We start from the raw sequence: 22,247 nt of genomic DNA, 5'->3' as shown, positions 1-22,247 counted from the left end.
TTCCAAGCAGAGTAGGTGCGAATATTTCAGTAGTTGAACACAGATGACCAAACTCATTTTCTTTCACAGTGCCCAACAGAATTTATTCCACTGGAAGGGCAAACTTCCTTTACAGCTCCTCTGGTGGTACAAATGCAAGATCTGCCACTCTTAATTTTGTTTCCTGGGGATGAGTTGTTAGAAATGTCAAAGCCTTCCTTCCTTGCAGCAAGAAACAATGTTGATAAGAAAGCAGAATATGTACTTAGTTTCATCTATCAATTAAAATGAAAAAAAAAATAAAAGATGAAGTAAACAAGCTGTTTGAGGCTGCTGACATAACATGGGATACTGTAAAATAAAAATGAAAAGAAGGAAGTAGAGTACAGCAAGCTGGGCTCATGATGATTAAATGAGCCACTTGCCAGGTCTTTCGTATACTGAGTAAGAGATTCTTTCCAAAGATGACCTTGTCTAACACTTCAAAACCACTGAGGAGTGAGCCCATGCTATGTGTGGCCACATCAGTAACCATCTTTTGTGTTATGAGAACATGAAAGTTTGCTATTCCACTCTCCGTTGGAGGAGGGTGGGGAGGCCACGCATGTTCATGCAGTGATATGGTACTTGTTAATAAAGTCTGGGTTTCTCTTTTATTTTTCTATTGATTTTTAAATATTTTCTTCTATAATCAACTTAGTTACAAAACACCAAATTTATAATTTGTTTTTCATTGTCCTAAGAAATGCATTCTTGTTCTACTGTGCCTTATCTATGTTTCTTCATTGAAATAATCTTAGTGCTTCTCATGTATGATTAAGGAGGTGCGTTTCTTAATTCCTTGCAAGTGTCTGCATGATGCTTAGAATAGATTTCTTCCTTCAAATCAGTACCCAGTGAGTATGCACTTCATGCAAGATATTAAAGAAACAATATAGAGCTGTCTTGGTTGGTGTTGTTGTAACTTAGTTGTTGTCCCTGAATACTAGAGACTGGGTAATTTATAAAGTTTAATTCAGTACACAGTTCTAGAGGCTGTGAGGTACAAGGTCAAGGAGTTGCATTTTGTGAGGGTCTTCTTGCTGGTGAGGATCACGTGGCAAAAGGGCATAAACAAGAAATAGAGCCACATTGGCTTTTTAAATCAACTCACTCTCTAGATAAACTCATTAACCTGTTAATCTGAAGGGAGGAGTCCTCCATGACAGCAGACCCTCTAAGGTCCCACCTCTTAACACTTCACAGCAGGAATTAAATTTCAACATGAGTTTTGGCAGAAACATTCAAGCTATAGCAAGGGCCCTCTAGCTTTCTTGATATTAGTACTTGAATTTGAAATATTCAGAGGCTGGTGAAGTGCTATAGTGGTTCAAGATACATGACTGTCATTGCTCAACTCTGTTCATTAATTTCTCAGAACCTGAAACATGTACATTTCAAGCTATTTTTCAAGTATTCCCAGATGATGTTTAATAACACTGCCTAACCCTTATTTCCTCCTATGAGGTTGTACCTGATGTAGACTCTTGGATGCTTCAAATTGCCTTCACACACATACCTATCCATTTCAGGCAGAAGAGGACAAGAAAAATTTGAGCAGGATGCAGACTCTGATGGATAAACTTCAGCTGAAAGCACAAAGTTACAAGCAGCAAATGGAGGCAGCGGTAAGTGCCTGGGGCAGTTGTAGACCCAGGGATGTCCCAAGTGTTCTTTTTGGTTAATGGAGATTTGTGTACCTGAGCCAGAGGAGCAGCAGATCTTAAAAGTCTGCTCATTTTCTGATTTTCATTAAATTAGAATTATCACTAAAGTTAAAAATTTGCGCAGTCTTTCCCTGCAGAAAGCCAGAGTTCTCTCTCAACCTTGTGGTTATACCAAAACATGTGCACTATACGAAGTGAGCCAAACAACAGCAGGGTATCGTGCAAGGATGACAGAATTTTGGCGTGCTGGTCATCCTAGAGCCTCCTTTGTCCCAAAACCTTGGGTGAAATAAACATAGTAAAGTCCTTTTTCCAGATGAACCTGGACATGGTTGTGGACAAAACCACCATAGCAGAAATGCACCTGCCTTCCTTCAGTTGGGACCTAGAGTACACAGAAAGAAGCTGATAACTGCCTTATATATTGGTTTATGCTTAGTAATATTATTTTTTGAAGGATTTTGAATTGATCATTTGAATGAGTTGGGTTTAAACACTGCTGTATATTATGATTACCAATTAACTCCCATAATTTTAAACTCAAGCTCCCTCTAACTAGAGATAGAACAAGATATGGAACTGATTACAAAACGAACAACTCTTGTTACTCTATCACATATCATGTCTATGAATATTATCCTGTTACTACATGCAATAGTAAGTGCTGATCAGGAAATAAAAGTTATGATAATGGATCTTGTGTCTGCTAGACAATCTGACCTCTACATATTTTACATAAAAAATGATATTCCATTTAATACTCAGAAATTTAGGTTTTCCCCACATTTTCAATGTCCTCATGTCAAGGAAGGAAAACGTTTTTTTTCTTTTTATAGGAATCACAAGTCAATCAGTATCTTTCCAAGTATAAGAAGCAGCAGCATGAGCTGAATGAAGCAAAGGAAAGGGCAGAGATAGCAGAATCTCAAGTCAATAAACTCAAGGTGAAAGCAAAAGAGTTCGGAAAAAAGGTATGGCCTGTATGTAACTGTAACTATTAAGGCATGGTGTTTAGGCCTAAGGCATTGCTCAACCAATGTAACAAGGCATTTATTTTCCTCTTTAAAAAAGACTTTTAAAAATAACAACAAAGCTGGTTGCAATAAAAATCTTTCCATTTGTACTGAATTTTGCTTACCCAGGTAGTATGGAAGTGCTCAGCATCTGAGTGGCATGCACATGATACAAGGGGTCTTCAAGCGTGGAAAAACTATGTATAGGTTTTAAATTATTTGCACCAAACTAAACCTATCTCTGAATTTCATTTTCTACATAGTTTTTGAACTTCCCTCATATTTATACTTCTCAAATATTTAATTGCAGGATAATGTGCAGGCTTGATTAGTTTCTGTAGTGTAGTCAGGAGTGCAATGAGCAACAATCATTTAAAAATCACAAATGGATCTCCTGTATACTGAGGGTAAACTCTTTCTGTGGTGTACAAGTCCATGAGTTTGTACCATATCAATATGGAGGACAAGAAGATATTTAAATCTAAGGCAATTAGGGAAGACAAATGTTAACAGTCCTGTTTTGCATGTGTGTGCTTTTTATTCCCAATTCTTCCCGAAATACACAGAGAAACAGTCTATCTTGGTAATTGCTGAAATAGTTGTTCTGATCTAATGGAATAAGCCACTGCCCTACCTACATGGATGAAGAGTCAGAGTGACAAAGAATATTGAACTGAATGTTTAGCATGAGTAAGATTCTCTCAGAAATAGAACTTTAACATGAGTTCTGGCTTTAGGAAAAGCAAATCAAAGGACAACAGAAAATGTGATTCTAGCTACCAATCAGAAAATGCCTAAACAACAGTTCCTAGCGTAGAGATTGATGCATGCCTATCATTTTGCTTATCATGATGAATGGTTTAAAGTTTCAGTTCACTTATCCAAAATGCTTGGGACTAGAAGTGGTTTTACTTTGAAATTTTTTCAGATACTGTACTTCTCTAATATGTATCTTGGGGATGAAAATCTGAACAAATTCATTTATGTTTATAGTACAGTTTATATGCAAAGCCTGAGGGTTATTTTATATAGCGTTTTTAGTGTACTTACATTTTGATTGCAACTGCAGCCTGTTTCATGAAATCAGTGTGCTTAAGAAATTTCAGATTTTAGAACATTCTGGACTTTGGATTTTCAGATTAGGGATGTTCAATCTCTACTAGTAACCCTGAAAGGCAAGTTGATGTGGTAGTTAATGATAAACATAAAGGTGCTTCAAAAAAGTCTGTGTGTCAAATAAAAAAAAAATAGTTTGTGGGAAAATGGAGTTAAAGCAGTTTATTGGGTGCGAAAATTTTTGAAATTGATAAATATGAGGTATATTCAAAAGCTCATAGGAAAATGCATATTATGAAAAAACTATGCATGGAGTTCAAATTATTTTATACCAAAAAACCTTTTATTTCCATTTTCCATAAATTTTTTGAATTCCTCTCATACACGAACCCCTCAGTTGCCATTCAGGATGGATTACAAGATTCCATAAGGTTAGCAGATTCTGTGCATGCTCCAGTTGTTATATGAAATGGCATAGTTTATATGCACATAACCTGCATAACTATCCTGTGCACTTTAAGTCACTTCTAGATTACTTACAATGGTTAGTATAATGTAAATATTGTATAAATAGTTGTTATACTGTAATTTGGGGGGAATAATGACAAGAAAAAAGTTTGTACACATTCATTACAGATGTAATTTTTTTCTTCCAAATATTTTCAATCATGATTATTTGAAGATATGGATGCAAAAGCCGCAAATATGGAGAGAGAGCCATATTACATTAAAGGAGGTCAAAACAATTTCTTTTGAAGAGAGACTAGGATTTGGTTACATTGAATATATTAGATCAAAATACGAGAAGTATGAGTCATTGGCAGGCTCCTGGGGTTTCTTACTGAGTCCGGGATAGCTGTCACTAGAATAAGTACTATAGAGAGGGGTCCAGTTAAATGATTTGGACTATGGCCTCAATTTGAGAAAGGTTATGGCACTGGACTTAAGATTGTTTTGTGCAGAGCCTGCCCAGAACCCCATAAAATGGATTTATTTAGGGAGGTGACTCATATGTGCTGTAACTGCATTCAGCTGCAGGAGGTCGAAGGGCCTCCAAAAACAAATGCCATGTTTTCAACTTCGCTACAGCTATTCCCAAAAAAGAATAAAATGAATAAAATGAGTAAAGCAGAAATTGCTTCTGAGAGGCCAGAGATGGCAGTGCAATGACTGTACGGTTCCTCAAATCTCATATGCACAAGAAAAAAATCTTCTGATAGGAGTGTTATGTACTATGTACCAAACTGGTGATATGACTACAGAATCTTTTCCTTCATGGGGAAAAGGTACTGCCTTCCTTCAAGGCAGGAGGGGTAGAAAGTTGAGTGGCCTGACCCAGCATGCCCTGGGGTGAACTATCTTTGTCTTTTGTAATTTAGATAATTGCCTCAATTCCTTGCATCCTTTGAAATTAGGGAAGGCTTGTCTAGGGACTGCTTACCTCTGGGGAAGGACTCCTCCAGATTCTAATCAGGTATTCTACTAGTTCAAAGTCACAGAAATTTCACAGAAAGCACTGATCTGTTTTTCAGGTTCATGAAGAATAAGCAGTTCCTGCTTACAAAGAACAATGGCTGCAGAAGTTAAAGGAGGGTGCCATTTAATGGCCAAGAACTTAAGTACCATTTGAAACAAACATTTAAAAAATGGAATTGTATAGTGTAAAACTCAGCTTTAAAAAAGTGATTTGAAAAATGTAATAACTGAAGGAAATATTGTTGCTTCCAAGGTCAATAAAGATTTTTTGATCCTCAAATGGCAAGAAAACTACTTTCTAATTCACATGAAAGATCAGATGCAAGAATCATTAGTGTTAGAAAGTGAAGTAGTACTTGTTTTTTATGCAGATTGCCTCTTAATGCATAGGACTCATAGAAGACATACTTAGACCAACTGTGAAGTTGGGTGGCTTTGCTTGATCATCGCCATATGCATGAACTGCATTTGTAGCCACTGATAGCAATAATCGATACAATTTTCCTGAGCACTGTGATATAAACACAGCCAGAGTTACACATTGTCGATTTGTAGGTAAAAGTCTCCTAACTGACATACATGAAGGAGACTTTATATACTGTGGCAGCTTCTCACAGGAGATGCTCAGTGACAGGCTGGAAGCAGCTTTGTACTGCACCAATTTAGCTGAGCTGGAGGGACGTGTTCTAGAATTTCTTTCTGGTCTTCACTGGAGTAGTCACAAGAGAAATCTGTACCTTGGTAGGCAAAAGTGAAAGAGCAGCTCTTTCTTTCATTCTCATGAAGTCAGTGTACGGCCCTAGGACGGTGACACCTTGAAAATATACCACAGGCCAGAAAGGTGAGCTAGCAGAGATTGGCAGCTTCCCTGAGTACCCACAATTCCTGGACCCAAAGCTCCTGCGGCTCCTGCAGTCTCCCCTTCCCCTTGCAGAGTCCTGGCCAGGCATGCAGGCAGCTCCACAGCAATGTACACCACATCTGCTGATCAGCCACAGCAAGGCCGGGCAGGGTGTGACTGACAGGTGCAGGCTGTAGTCTCTTCTGATGGACTCTTCCTCACCCTCAATCTCATCACTCCCTGTCCAGCTCTCCTTCCCAACTGGTGGCATGGCTTACTTACAGCAGTTTCAGGCTTGGCACCCCTAGAAGAAATCCTTGTTCTCTATCATTCTCTGTGGTTCTGCCTCTCTGACCTAGCCTCAAATCATATAGATGGCTCTAAGATTAATTCAAAGGTACAAGAGCATCAAAGGCCCTAGGCTCGCTCACTCTCTTTTTCTTTTTCTTTTTTTTTGTCTAACATCTTCAACTGTGTTGACACTGGTGTTTAAATCTGTCCCCCTCACCAAGAATAGAATAGTTTCAAGCGTTCTCTCTTGATTCAATTCAATATACTACGTCTCTTTTTAAAATCTGTTAACTACCTTCCCAGAAGCCCTCTGGAGTGCTTTTCCTCCTATGCTATTGACTGTTTTCCTCCACATGCCTGCCCTGACCTGTCTTGTGATGGGAGGACTACAATGGCCAGGGGTGACTCAAAGATCAAGGCTGATCCTCCTAAAACTGGGCCACCCTCAGCGAGGTGACAGGAGCAGGACAACAGAGCTGCTGAATGCTCTATTGGGAATGTCTGTCAGGTTGTGGCCCAAACAGTGGGTCCTTCTTACCCCAATCTCAACCCCAGAAGAAAATGTTAAAAGGTTTAATGTGTTACTTCATAATAATTTTTTAAAACTTCCCTTCAAGTAGGTTTGAAACTACTTAATGAGCCAATATTTATATCCAGGTAACAGCTCTATACCGAATACTTTTTCTTATAAATTTGCTATTATACCATTGCCATTATATATATGAAATACAAGAAAATGGTTCTGTTTATATAAATAAAAATAATAAATAAAACTTTCGTTTAAAAATAAAGCATCTGTTTTGATTCTAAGCCCTGGATTTTCACCTATTTACCTTATATCACTGCCACTCCTGAAATCCAAATGCTATTGTTTCTTCCCACTCCATAAACTACTAAGTAAAACTATAATCTGAGCAGATTTCAGCTTGGGAACACATACCCAGTTTAAATTTATTATTGAATCAAATGATATGTTACATTTTTAGATACAATCTAAATAATAGGGGCCAATATTGTTAGAAGACAGAGATATTAGGCACTCAAAACACTATCCCAATGAAGATTTTCTTTACAATGAAGCCCTTAATATTTTACTATTTGTGAATACCTCTTACAAAACGGTAGAAGAGTTAACAAAATGATATACAAGATATGGGATTGTGAAACTGAGGTCAGGTGACAAAACTGGAATGGAAAATAAAACACCACAGTTTAGAGTTTGTCTTCCCTTATCAGGCCAAAACCTTGATGGACTAAGTTATATGAAGCACAGTAATAGACACAATTCACAAGCATTAATATTAAACTATGTCTAAACCTAAACTGATGGTTAAAATTAAGGGGAATGGGTCATCAAAGGCATGTGGGCTCTCCATTCTCTCTTTGCATGAAAGTTATATGAAAATCTAAATTTATTACAAAGGTAATTAACACCATGCTGACTGAGCCAGAAGAGTTCATCAGCTTACCATCATGGCTGGGATCACTGGACTATGTGAGCTAGTGTTGGAAGGTATAACCTAACTCCAGAGATGTTGGTTCTTGGGCTGATAGGGCCCTTATCCCTAAGCAATCTTGCAGTCACCGACATTGTTACTCTTTAGTCTCTTTACCATACTAAATGTAGCTGGTTATGCTGATATAATGATTCATGTAAAACTAGATACAAAACATATCAAAGAGGGAAGGAAGTATCCTAATGTCCTTAAAATTGTATATACAAGAAACTGGTTCTGTTTATAAAATAAATGAATAAATACATATTTCTTATTAAAATTATGTCTTGATTCTAAGCCCTGGATATTTACCTATTTACCATGGTATATTCTGCTCCTGCCTGTTCTCTTAGCCATTATAGTTGATCATATTTGGAATCAACTGCTAGTGATACATTTTTTACTGAATTCTTGGTGGAAACCTCACTGAAGACTTCTGGAATGATCACTACAGGTGCATAAATGAATGACACAATTCTCTTCTGAGCAGAATTGAAATTCTTAACATGTAGTAATTTCAAATTTTAATGTAGTGAATGATGCTTACTGTCTTAAAAAATAAATTTGATACCGATGTGTTAGTTCTTTGTGTGTTATTAACAGAGTACCTGACAATGTGTAGTTTTTACAGAACATGAATTTATTTCACATAGTTCTGGAGCCTGGGGGTGGGGTTCAATAACAAGGTATTAGTATCTGGTAAGAACCTTCTTGCTGTGTCAGCCCATGGCAGAAAGCAGAAGGGCAAGAGGGCAGAACTTACTTTTCTAATAAACCCTTTCCTGTGGTGACTAAACTACTACAGTGATAACAACATTACTGGATGCATTAGAACCTCTATTTAGTCCCTACTTCTCAACACATAAGTTTTAAGGATTGAGTTTCCAACACATAAAAGGGCACATTTAAACCTTTGCACTTTCAAAAGAGAATAGCCCCTATTGTGGGAGAACTACATATATGCTGTGATATTAAACAGTTTTGGGTCGGATGAGGGTGAAGTTTTCGAGAAAAGAGTATGACAACTTGAGATGCAATTAATCTATCATGCATTTTAAGTATTTATTTTGTATTGTAATAAGAGAATTAACATTTTTACAAAATGATAATTATGACTACAAACTAGTCTCAGTTCTGCATTGTCCTTGAAATGCAAAGGAACAAAGCAGTGGCTTAAGACAGTATCCTAAAGGAACAGAGATGAGAAGTTCAGAAGTTTTAAGAAAAATGACAGGTGACCCCTAGGATATTAAATAGTGCTTGGAGCTCCTCAAGAGTAACTGCAGGAGTCAAAGAATTTCTAGCAACCTTGTTAAGGCTGGAACTGTTGTCACGTTAAAGGAAGTAGAGATTCCTACATGCAGAAATGTGTAGATCTTAGATTACCAAAGTCAGAACCCTGATAATAAAGAGTGGGGAATAAATACTAGAGTACAAGGATCATTTTGGGAGGCAGCACATATTTATGGGTTATTATTTAAAGTGATTAGCTTTGTATGTATAACAGACATGAATTTTTATGAAAATATTCTCTTCTTACTAATTTTAGTAATGAATTACTAGTTTTAGTAATGAATATTTCCATGAAAAAGAAAGGCCTGTAAGTAATAACTGCTTACCACTTTACCTGTGGTTCTAGTTCTCCCAGCTGGACAGATATGTGCCAAGTGCATGTATTCATTCATCAGCAAAAGTTAGCATGGATTATTCCATTAAGCTCAGTGCACCCACTATTGAGCAAATCTACACCCTAGGAATCATAAGACCCCTGAACTGAGCTTCATTTTCAAATGCTGTAGCATCTCTTAAACAAGGCTGCAGAATTTGCAATTCAGAAGAGAAAACTAAGTTTATTAAAAGGGTGATCAATGGGGTACCAGGACTACTTGTCCTGCTCTCTGCTCACCTGCTGAGGTGGGTCTTGCTACAGACCTCTTTCTGAAGGGATTGTGGAAAGACCCTGTCCCAAACTGGCTATGATTTATATGAGAATAAGAGGTTATGAAAGTGGATTTTGGCTAAATCTATGACCCAATAAAGTTACTAGAGAGCATTGGGAAAACCATGCAAGACATCAGCCTAGGCACAGAGTTCTGGAAAAGACCCCAGAGGCACAGGCAATAAAAACCAAGATTAACAAATGGGATTACATCAAATTGGAAAGCTTCTGTACTGCAAAAGAAACAGTCAAGAAAGAGTGGGAATAAGAGAGGGAAGAGATGTATAATTTGGGACATGCTCAAGCTGACTTACCCCAAATGGTAGAGTTAGAAACATACCAGGGGATTCCAATTCAATCCCATCAAGGTGGCATGTACCAATGCCATCTCACTAGTCCAAGTGATCAATTTCAGTTCACAATTGATCATAATGAAAGGACTAAGAGTCAAAGGAAGCACATAAACAAGTCTAGTACCTGCTAACACTAACCAATAGAATAAATAAAGGGGAGAGTGATCCAACATGGGAAGTGAGATACTCAGCAGACTCATAGAATGGCAGATGTCCTAAATAGCACTCTGGCCTCAGAATCAGCCCTTAAGGCATGTGGATCTGGCTGAAAAGCCCATGAGAGTATTGCAGGCATGGAAAGCCAAGACACTCTGGCAAAAGATCTCTGTGAGTGAGATCCCAGTGGAAAGAACAGGACTTCAAAGAAGGAGGTACCTTTCTCTGAAGGGAGGAGAGAACCTCCACTTTGACTATGACCTTGTCTAAACAAGATAAGAATCGGAGAACTCAGAGGGCTTCCATAGCCTTGGAAACTCATGACTGGAGCATAGGGAGACTACTGATGCCATAGACAGGAGTGTCAATTGGTAAAGTCAACAACAGGAGTCACTGTGCACTTACTCCTCATGTAGGATCTCTGTCCTTAATGTGCTGTGCATTGAGATTTAATGCTATAACGAGTACTCAAACAATATATTTCACTTCGTGTTTCTATGGAGGTGCAAACTGTTGAAATCTTTACTTAATGTATAATAAACTGATCCTCTGTAAAAAAAAAAAAAAAAGAAAGAAATTATCAACTCCCAACTTGACTCTCACTGGGATTAAACATGACAATAGGTCTGCTCTGATTTCATCATCATTTAAAAAAAATCATCTATTATTTTTCACTTTATGTTTCTGTGTGGGAACAAACTGTTGAAATCCTTACTTAATGTATACTAAGCTGATCTTCTGTATATTAAGATAATTGAAAATGAATCTTGATGTGAATGGAAGGGGAGAGGGAGTGGGAAAGGGGAGGGTTGTGGGTGGGAGGGACGGTATGTGGGGGAAGCCATTGTAATCCATAAATCGTACTTTGGAAATTTATATTCATTAAATAAAAGTTAAAAAAAAGAAATGAAATATTGCTGAACCCCTAAAAAAAAAAAAAAACAAGATTAACAAATGGGATTACATCAAATTGGAAAGCTTCTGTACTGCAAAAGAAACAGTCAAGAAAGAGGCTTGGTTAATTGTCACCGATCAGGGAGAACATATGATATTTGTCCCTTTGACACTGGCTTATTTCACTCAGCATAATGTTTTCCAAATTCCTAACAGGGATCACTTTTCAGTTAAAATTTAAACACCTAAGAATAACTGTGTGTTAATTACAGAGTTCAACCAATAGTACTAGAACAAAAAAAATACTAAAATGGATAAAGTATTACATTGTACATCAACAGTAAAGACAAGAGCAAATATCATATGTTCTCCCTGATCAGTGACAACTAACTAAGCACCAAAAAGGAAACCTGTTAAAGTGAAATGAATACTATGAGAAACGGTGACTTGATCAGCCCTTGTCCTCACTGTTGATGAACAACTTAATACGTTATCCCTCTTAGTATTTTTTTGTTATACTTAATACTTTTGATTGAATACTGTAATTAATACACAGTTATTCTTAAGTGTTGAAACTTAACTGAAAAGTGATCTCTGTTAAATATAAGAGTGGGAATAACAGAGGGAAGAGATGTGCAATTCGGGACATGCTCAAGCTGACTTACCTCAAATAGTAGAGTTAGAAACAGACCAGGGGATTCCAATTCAATCCCATCAAGGTGGCATGTACCAATGCCATCTCACTAGTCCAAGTGATCAATTTCAGTTCACAATTGATCATAATGATAGGAATAAGAGCCAAAGGGATCACATAAACAAGAATAGTGTCTGCAAATACTAACTGATAGAATAAAAAAGGGGAGAGAACGATCCAACATGGGAAGCAGGATACACAGCAGACTCATAGAATGGCAGATGTCCTAAACAGCACTCTGGCCTCAGAATCAGCCCTTAAGGAATGTGGATCTGGCTGAAAAGCCCATGAGAGTATTGCAGGCATGGAAAGCCAAGACACTCTGGCAAAAAAAAAATGACCTAAATGAAAGATCTCAGCAAGTGAGATCCCAGTGGAAAGAACAGGTCATCAAAGAAGGAGGTACCTTTCTCTGAAGGGAGGAGAGAACTTCCACTTTGACCATGGCCTTGTCTAAATATGATCAGAGTCGGTGAATTCAGGGGGCTTCCATAGCCTTGGCAGCTCATGACAAGAGCCTAGGGTGATTACTGATGCCATAAACAAGAGTGTCAATTTGTTAAGTCAACAACAGGAGTCACTGTGCACTTACTCCTCATGTAGGATCTCTGTCCTTAATGTGCTCTACATTGAGATTTAATGCTATAACTAGTACTCAAACAGTATTTTTCACTTTGTGTTTCTATGTGGGTGCAAACTGTTGAAATATTTACTTAATATATGCTAAACTGATCTGTATATAAAGAGAATTGAAAATGAATCTTGATGTGAATGGAAGGGGAGAGGGAGCGGGAAAGGGGAGGGTTGCGGGTGGGAGGGACGTTATGGGGGGGAAGCCATTGTAATCCATAAGCTGTACTTTGGAAATTTATATTCATTAAATAAAAGTTAAAAAAAAGAGGCAACCAACAGAAAGGGAGAAATTTTTGCAAACCATGCAACTGATAAAGGATTAATAACCAGAATATATAAAGTGATCAAAAAGCTCAACAATAGCAAAGCAAACAATCCAGTCAAGAACTTGGCAAAGAACTTAAACATACATTTCTCAAAACAACAAATCCAAATGGCCTACAGACACATGAAAAAATGCTCAGGATCACTACCCATTAGGGAGACGCAAATCAAAACCATGATGAGCTTTCACCTCACCCCAGTTAGAATGGTTTACATACAGAAATCAACAAACAACAAATGTTGGTGAGGATGTGGGGAAAAAGGGACACTAATCCACTATTGAGAGAATGCAAACCTGTAAAGCCACTATGGAAGACAATTTAGAGATACCTCAGAAATCTGAATATAGCCCTACCACATGACCCAGCCATCCCACTCCTCAGAATTTACCCAAAGGAAATGAAATCAGCAAATAAAATAGTTAGCTGCACCTCCATATTACAGTTCAATTCACAATAGCCAAGACATGGAATCAACCTAAATGCCTATCAATGCATAAAGAAATTATGGGATATGTACTCTATGGAATACTACACAGCAGTTAAAAAAAATGAAATCTGGTCATTTGCAACTAAATGGATAAATCTGGAAGACATCATACTTAGTGAAATAAGCCAGTCCCAAAGGGATAAATACCATATGTTCTCCCTGATCTGTGATAACATAGCACCTAAAAGGTAACCTGTAGAAGTGGAACAGATACTACAAGAAGCAATTAACAGCCCATGTGTTGACTGTTGAGGAAGTTTATTATTTCATTTTATCTTTTTTTTTCTTTTTTCCTCTACTTAATACCATTGGTTGAACTCCTTACTTAAAGTATAATTAATCATAGCTGTATTAAGTCAACTGAAAATAGATCCCAATTAAAAATAAGAGCACGAATGAGAGGGGAAGGAGCTGTACAGATTGGCACACATTCCCACAGACTTACCCCTAATAGTGAAGCTAAAAAGTTGCCATGGGATTCTAAATGCTATTTCACTGGTGCCACTAATCCCATCTTATGTGATAAGTGATGGTATTAAGTGTGGAATTGATCATATAGATAGGAACAAAAGTCAAAGGGATCACATGAATAAGACCAAGTGTCTGGTAATAATAGATAGAATTACCAAACAAAGTTCCAACATGGAAAGCAGTCCACACAGCAGACTCATAGAATGACAAATTCCCTAAATAGCACTCTGACCTCAAAATCAGCCCTTAAGGCATTTGGATCTGACTGAAAATCCCATGAGAGCATTTCAGGCAGGAAAGTCAAGACATAGTGGCAAAAATGGTTCTTCATGAAAGATCTCTGTGAGTGAGATCCCAGTGGAAAGAAGGAACCATCGAAGAAGGATGTACTTTTCTCTGAAGGAGAGAACTTCCATTTTGATTATGGCCCTGACTAAATACTGATAGAGTCTGTGGACTCAAAAGGCTTCCATAGCCTTGGCAGCTCTTATAAAGAGCCTCAGGTGGTCACTGACATAAAAAAAGTTAATTATTAAATCAACAACAGGAGTCACTGTGCATTTACTCCCCATGTTGGACCTCTTTCCTTAATGAGGATTTCTATGAGAATTAACAGTAAAACTTGTTGTCAGACTGTACTTTATACTTTGGGTGCAAATAGTTGAAATCTCTACAGAGTTGAAATCTCTACAGAGCTAGTCTTCTGTATATAAAGTCAATTAAAAATGAATCTTAATGGAAAATGGAATGGTAGAGGAAGTTGGAGGTGGAATGGAAGTGGGGGGGTGAGAGGGTGGGAATGGGGAGGAGGAAATATTATATCTTTAAAATCTGTATATATGAAATTTGTAATCATTCAATAAAAACCTTCAAAGAACAGAGTGGGGTTCAGAGACCAAGAAGGGGACTATGAATGTACATGTAAGTCACTCAGGAACTTTTATGCAGGTACAAGAAACTTATGTCAAGGTGGCCACAAGACTGTTTGATAGGAGATGGACGAATGTAACTCCATGTTTACTGATAGAAACCAAAGCTTTGTGTGAAATCTTAAATTTATGGGAGTGAGAGAGGGTAAGAAAGCGTGTGTCCCCTCATTCCTGAACTGACGGAGACTAAGCCCCTTGAGTTTGGTGACCCCATCATGGGGTGTGTTTAGTTGAAGGTTGATTTTTGTTGTACTGGGTACTTCCTTTTCCATGTTCTAATTGCTGTAACACATATGCTGACTCTCCCCATCCCTTCTCCTTTACCTGGGGAAATAAAATGAATAAATCAAGACTTATTGTTACTGAAAAAAAAGAAAAGGTTATTAAAAGTCACTCCCACCTTTCTTTTTTGTCACAGAATGGTCACGGATGCTTTACTTTGTATGAACTGAATATTGTATCTCTCATTAGAAGATGGGGCATATGTGGCCTTCAGACTACTTATTCCTGATTATTTTTCTATACTCCAAAATTAACCCAACATGAGGCAACAGTTTTAAAAATAGAATACAGGCTTAACTGTATTTTACATTTACACACTCTTATTTTGCAAAAAACAGGAACTTCAAATGCATCCCCAGTTGCTCACTCTGCATTCCTAAAAGTGGCTTCTCTTTCTAGTGATCATTATCACTTGGTATCTAGAAGCTTCATCTGCTGGAAGATCACATAACCTAAGAACAACCCTGTGCTCCTACCTACAAATCTCAGTGTAAACAATCACCAAACTTCCAAAGTTTTAATTCCTGTTAACTTTTTACAAATGGAATGACAGAAAAATTTCTTTTTTTATTTTTATTTTTATTTTTTTGACAGGCAGAGTAGACAGTGAAAGAGAGAGACAGAGAGAAAGGTCTTCCTTTGCCGTTGGTTCACCCTCCAATGGCCGCCGCGGCAGGCGCACTAAGGCCGGCGCACCGCGCTGATCCGAAGGCAAGAGCCAGGTGCTTCTCCTGGTCTCCCATGGGGTGCAGGGCCCAAGCACTTGGGCCATTCTCCACTACACTCCCGGGCCACAGCAGAGAGCTGGCCTGGAAGAGGGGCAACCAGGACAGAATCCGGCGCCCCGACCAGGACTAGAACCCGGTGTGCCAGCGCTGCAAGGCAGAGGATTAGCCTATTGAGCCACGGCGCCGGCAAAAAAATTTCTTAAGTGTATGTTCCACTCACTCAAATACCTTTATTAAAGGTTAGAAAGCTGCCATGGTCCTCATGATGTAAGGTTGCTAGCTTAAGGGTAGGGGAACCAACCAGCTTACTTAGCCAATTTTATGATACTCATTCCATGACACTCTGATTACTGAACTAGGAATATTTTAAATAATGATTTTGACAATTATTGAAAGAGGTAAAAAAAGTGAGCTGAGTTGAACAAGGTATATATTCTGTGCCTGTAGTGATTATTTCCACTTCATTCACAGATAATGCAGTTTTCCAATAGCCAGTGGGGCTCCAGTTCTAACTTATTACTGGGCTTATACTCTGACTTCCACACCCAGATCCTAAATCCCATATTACGCACTGCAAGAATTAAAGATTCCCAGTCAGTTAAGTCACCAAACTATATAGATTTCTCTTTCTTTCTGAAGCTCTAAAACCCTGAAAAGGAAATCCTTTGGGAGAAATTATGTTTTTCAACACAGGACTTTTAAGTAGTTGGAGGAGGGAGGGTTGCATCCCATTGAGAATAGGAGGATCTTTGTAGACATCATTTTGAGAAGTCCTAATCTAAAGTATTCCTTATTTTTTTGTGCACGTATTAAAGTCTATTTCCTCTGATATCAGGATGGCTACATCTGCTCATTTCTGCTGTCAGGATATCTTTTTCCATCCTTTCACTAAAATACAGTATTCATTAAAAGTCAACCTAATTCCCCTGCATGGCATCCACAAAACTCTACTGCTATGGTTGAAACTCGTTATCTACTTATCTACATGCAGTATGAAGACAGTGAGTAAAGTATATTTGCTTGAAGAAAAATTACATAAGTATTACTCACTGTATAAAAGACTAAGATCTGTCAAAGGCATAAAGTAGTCATTCTGGCTTATCATCTCTGTGATCCATATGAATCAGAGTTTGTGGGCATTTCTATTTTTAAGGAGCTCAGATACAAGCCAGAAGAGAGGAAGTCCTACTTTCAACTCTAGACCAAAAAACTATGAAGCACTGATTTTGTAGAAAAAAATTTGTTTACAAACTGATATGTGAGTGAAAGATGCTTTCTTTGTATTTTGTAAAGGCTATCTAAACAGAATAGAATAGGTGACATCAACAAAAATCAAATTGTCACATGTTACTCTAAATTGTACTTAGCAGGAAAAAGACTATCATGTTGATATTTTTGGAAATGTCTTTTTTTAAAAAAGTAATCATATTTATGTTGTGAAGTTCCTTAAAAGAAAAGCTTTACTGCTCCTGTGGCACCTGGTGCAATATTAGCAGTGTTACCTGCCCATGGTGGCTGTGAGCTGAAGAATGGAAACATTGGAGCTCTGCAATGAGACCATATGGCTCATCTACAGTGCCAGTGTTGGGCTCAGGAGGCAGCAAAAAATCCAGGGAGGAGACTGTCTGCATTTGACTTGTGCCAATGGCCATCTAGGATGGTAACCCTCTGAATGGGGAGAAAATGTCTACTTGACACTTGCGACAACAAAAATAGGGCAACTCTGATTCAGGCTATAAAATGGAAGGAAGATGAACATGCAAATATTTTGCTAGAACATGGCACTCCAACATGGCACTGATATAAATCTTAGAGGACAATGGAAACATCCCTCTACTATGTGATCTATAGTCAGAATACAGTCATAGCAACAGAATTGCTTTTACACAGTCTAGCTATTGAATCAAGAAACAAGGGTAGCATTATACCACTTTTTCCCTTGGTATAAATAAAAGTAGAGAGAAAATGGTGGAATTTTAATAAAGAAAAAGTCAAATATTTATACAGTTGATGAAAGAACAATGCTCATGTCTGCTGTAAACTAAGAATCAATGAAGATTGTCAGCCTTTTCAGTAAGGTGTTGATGTCTTTTCTCAAGATAGCTCTGGAAGGACTGCAGAGAAATATGCTCTTTGCCATAGATTTTTATAACATTAACCTAGTAATTTCTGAATATAGAAAAAGAGATCTGAAATGTATGAAAATAGCCATCAAGGCCATAAGACTCCTGAAGACCATCTAAGGAGAATGTTCTGAAACCAAGCATAATGAAGTGATTGACTGCTTCTCAGCAAGTCAGGAGAAAATAAAGAAGGCAAACATGAACCAGAGAATAGGAATAACCATAGTAATTCAGTTAGGCAAAATGGATATATAATTGAACATGTTCCTGAAACATCAAAGTCCAGAGTCCTGCCTTACCATCACCACCTGAGCTTCTTCTAAACACTCATGCTGGTTTTACCAAGCCCTTTTCTTACAGAATAAGACATCAAGAGTACACCTTAAATGCACTCTCCAGAGAAGAAGTGAATAGTTTTGTTTACATCACAGTAGGAATTTTGACTTGTCAAAGGAAGGAGTGAAACAGCCAGCAATAAGAAAATAAAAAGAGAAAATTATATGAATGTTATTGAAAGTGCTCCATGAGAGCAAATAATGACAAACTGACTTATGGTAATGGAATCTTCAAAAACAAAAGGGATTTGAAGTCTGTATGATCAGAAGATGAACCTATAAAATCAGCTTTGGATTCTGAGATTGCAGAAGAGCAAACAGAAACCCAGAGGCAACTTTCTGAACAACAGAATATCAGAATACTGCAAGACAGTACTCTGACTGGACACTTTTGCAAATTGAAGGAAACAGAATGGCTTAAAAGAAAACTAATTCTGAGTCATGAAATAGAAAAAGATCTGTTCTAGACCGGCGCCGCGGCTCACTAGGCTAATCCTCCGCCTAGCGGCGCCGGCACACCGGGTTCTAGTCCCGGTCAGGGCGCCGGATTCTGTCCCGGTTGCCCCTCTTCCAGGCCAGCCCTCTGCTGTGGCCAGGGAGTGCAGTGGAGGATGGCCCAGGTGCTTGGGCCCTGCACCCCATGGGAGACCAGGAAAAGCACCTGGCTCCTGGCTCCTGCCATCGGATCAGCGCGGTGCGCCGGCCGCAGCGCGCCAGCCGCGGCGGCCATTGGAGGGTGAACCAACGGCAAAGGAAGACCTTTCTCTCTGTCTCTCTCTCTCACTGTCCACTCTGCCTGTCAAAATAAAAAAAAAAAAAAAAAAAAAAAAGAAAAAGATCTGTTCCAGGATGAAACTGCCATGCTAAGACAAGAAATAGACATAGTAAAAATTAGAACAAGTAAAAGGAAAATAAATATAATAAGGATATTGAAAATGTAAAATAAAATGGTGAACTTTGAAAGACAATAAAATGGAATAAGAATGCATTAGAGAAAATGATATTCCATTAAAATGGACAGCTTAGTGACCTGACATTTGAAAATATAGTAGCAAATTCTAAAATAGAGAATTGAATATGAAACGAAGGCTGGAAACAGAGACTGAATCATACTATACCGGACCAATTGCTTCTATCCGCAATGTGATCAAATTCAGACATCAAGAGGACACATTAGATGCGCTTTCCAGAGACAAGAAGTGAATGGTTTTGTTTACATCACAATAGGAATTTTGATGTCAGAAACTCAAAACACAACAATAAGGTTCTTTCTCAAAAGCTGAAAGGACTTTTAATAGCCTAGAAATTACACTCCATCACATAAGAGATACTTTCAGAGAAAAGACTGGTTTTAGAGCACATACAAAAAGACCCAAGCCAAGCACAGTGTCAAATGAAGTAAACCAAACACATGAATCAAAAGGAACAAGGTGAAGTGAACAAATGCACTGAAAGGTAGGACTACAAAATGAAAATATGTTGGTTCAACAACATCTTTCTAATGCTCAAAATAAGGATGAGGGGCTGGTTAAGTTGCTGCTTGATACGACTGCATTCCATATTGTGGTGCCTGGTCTGAGTTCTGCCTCCTTTGCTTCTAAGCCAGCTTCTTGCTAATGTGTGTCCTGGGAGATGGCAAGTGATAGCTTTAGAACTTGGGTCTCTGACACCCATATGGGAGATCAGATTGAAGTCTGGCTTCAGCTTGGCCCAGTCCTAGCTATTTGGGGAGTGTACAAGCAAAAAACCAATCTTTCTGTCTCTCTGCCTTTCAAGTAAATGTCAATTAATAAATCTCCACTTGTTAATAAATAAGGATGCAAATAAGATGTAGTAATTAATATCCATGGCCTATTTATGATATTGAAAAACACCAGGCTGAGAGCAAAAAACAAAGTCATAGAAAAGAGGAATTAAGAGTTAATGAATGTAATCATGTAAAAGAAAGACTGTATCAATATGAAAATGAGAAAGCAGAAAGAGAAGTGGTTATGAGACTATTAATTCAACAACAACTGGTTGATACCATTAAAAAAAAAAAAATGGACATCAGAGGCCATGACATGTTATCACGCTGGTGCAGAAGAGGAGTACAAGATTTAAAGAAGAAGGTAGGTTAAAACCGAAGTCAATTCCAAGAATCACAACATCAGCAGAGAGCTTGTACTAGATATTGAGAAGATAAAAGAGCACCTGGAAAAGATTGAGTGAAAGTTCTGAACTAAAAATCAAAATCAAAGAGCAAGCTAGAAAAAGTGAAGATCTCTAGAAAAATCTGTTAAGTCCTATTTTTTATGAAGACATAAAAAACCAAACTTACTGAAATAAAATAATCTCTAAAATACAAGTTAGATGAAGAAATGAAGAAAAATGGTGAATTAGAAATATATAACTGAAGGAAGTTAAACAAATATGAAGAGGAAAATTTGGTTCCCATGGAGATTTTAAAATAAGTTCCTCTGTAGTGGACATTCAGAATAATATAAAAAGAGGAACGATCTTACAGCAAAACCAAAAACTGTATCTCTAAAATGTCTACATCTGGAGAAAGGATCAAGTTGTTCAATAGGAATTAAAACCTATAACAAATTACAAAAGAAATGTGAAAAACTAGAGGACTAGAAAAGAAAAAGAAATTGAATCAAATAGTAAACTTCAAAAGTCATGCAGAAATGTTATATGTAGAAGAATGACATTAGATTCATATCTCTCCCCATATACAAAAATCAATGCAAGATAGATTGGATAACTACATTTAAGACCCGAGACTCTGAACTTGATGCAATTAACTGTAGGGAAATCAAAGATATTACTGCAGGGGGTGACTTCTTGTACAAGACCCCAAAGCACAGGCAACAAAAACAAAACTAAACAAATATTATGAGGTCTAACTCAGAAGCTTCTGCACAGCAAAGGAAACAATCAACAGAGTGAAGAAACAACCAAGGTGTAAAAATATTTGTGAACTACCTATCAAACAAAGGATTAATATCCAGAATACATAAGCAACTTAAAAACTCAAAACCCAATTCAGTTAAAGAATGGGCAACGGACCTCAACAGTTCTCAAAAGAAGAAAAACAAATGGCCAATAAATATATGAAAAAATGCTCAACATCACTAGCCTTTTTGGAAATGCAAATCAAAACCTCGGGGAGCTATTATCCATCCCTCTCAGAATGGCTAAAATCCAAAAATAGAGAGTAACAAATGCTGGTGAGGATGTGGTGAAAGGAGAAGAACACTTATACACTGTTTTGGGGAATGTAAATTAGTGCAGTCACTGTAGGAAACAGTATGAAGTTTCATAAAAAAACTAGAAATAGACTTGCCATATGACCCAGCAATCCCACTAGTGGTCATACACCCGAAGTACATGAACATGTTGTTTATCAAAGAGATACCAGCACTACCATGTTTATAACAGCACTGCTTACAAAAGCCAAAATATGGATCCCAAAGTATCCCTCATTAGATGAATGGATAAGGAAAATGTGGAATATATACACAATAGAATACTATTTGGCTATAAAAATTAATGAAAGTTCACCATTTGTATCAAAACAGGTACAAATGGAAGATATCATGTTGAATGAAATAAGCCAGACAAAGAAAAATACTGCCATATATGTGTGGGAGCTAAAATTCTTTTTAAAAAAATCAAAAAATAAAAACAAAATACAAACTTCAGGGCTACTGTTGTAGTTTAGCAGGTAAAGCCACAACCTGTGATGCCTGCATCTCATATGGGTGCCCATTCAAGTTCAGGCTCTGATCCAACTACCTACTAATGTACCTGGGAAAGCAGTGGAAGATGGTGCTCTGATCCAACTACCCACTAATGTACCTGGGAAAGCAGTGGAAGATGGCCCAAGTGCTTGGGCCCTGTGCCCACATGAGAGATTTGAAAGAAGCTCCTGGCCACCTGGCTCCTGGCTTTGGTCTGGCCCTGCCCTGGCCATTGAGGACATCTGGAGAGTGAACCAGCGTATAGAAGATCTCTCTCTCTTTCTGTTTCTCCCTCTCTCTGCAACTCTGCC

At 37.9% G+C, this 22,247-nt stretch overlaps 2 protein-coding genes across 5 annotated transcripts in view; one reads left to right on the top strand and one right to left on the bottom strand.

Annotated features, from left to right (window-relative positions):
- Positions 1 to 11,007, top strand: part of MYH15 (myosin heavy chain 15) — a 221,029-nt gene extending 210,022 nt beyond the window's left edge. The window contains exons 39-41 of the mRNA XM_070072033.1: positions 1,551 to 1,646; positions 2,522 to 2,656; positions 5,287 to 11,007. Coding sequence (XP_069928134.1) covers positions 1,551 to 1,646; positions 2,522 to 2,656; positions 5,287 to 5,301 — 246 coding nt within the window. The 3' untranslated portion in view covers positions 5,302 to 11,007. The remainder of the gene's footprint in view (positions 1 to 1,550; positions 1,647 to 2,521; positions 2,657 to 5,286) is intronic.
- LOC103350560 (leukocyte surface antigen CD47) overlaps positions 1 to 22,247 on the bottom strand; it is a 178,415-nt gene that overhangs the window by 64,016 nt on the left and 92,152 nt on the right. The window lies entirely within an intron of this gene.

This window comes from Oryctolagus cuniculus, chromosome 4, assembly GCF_964237555.1.
Source record: "Oryctolagus cuniculus chromosome 4, mOryCun1.1, whole genome shotgun sequence".
NCBI classification, from domain to species: domain Eukaryota; kingdom Metazoa; phylum Chordata; class Mammalia; order Lagomorpha; family Leporidae; genus Oryctolagus; species Oryctolagus cuniculus.
The sequence above is the reverse complement of the archived record's forward strand: the minus strand, read 5'-3'. Positions and strand labels throughout refer to the sequence as shown.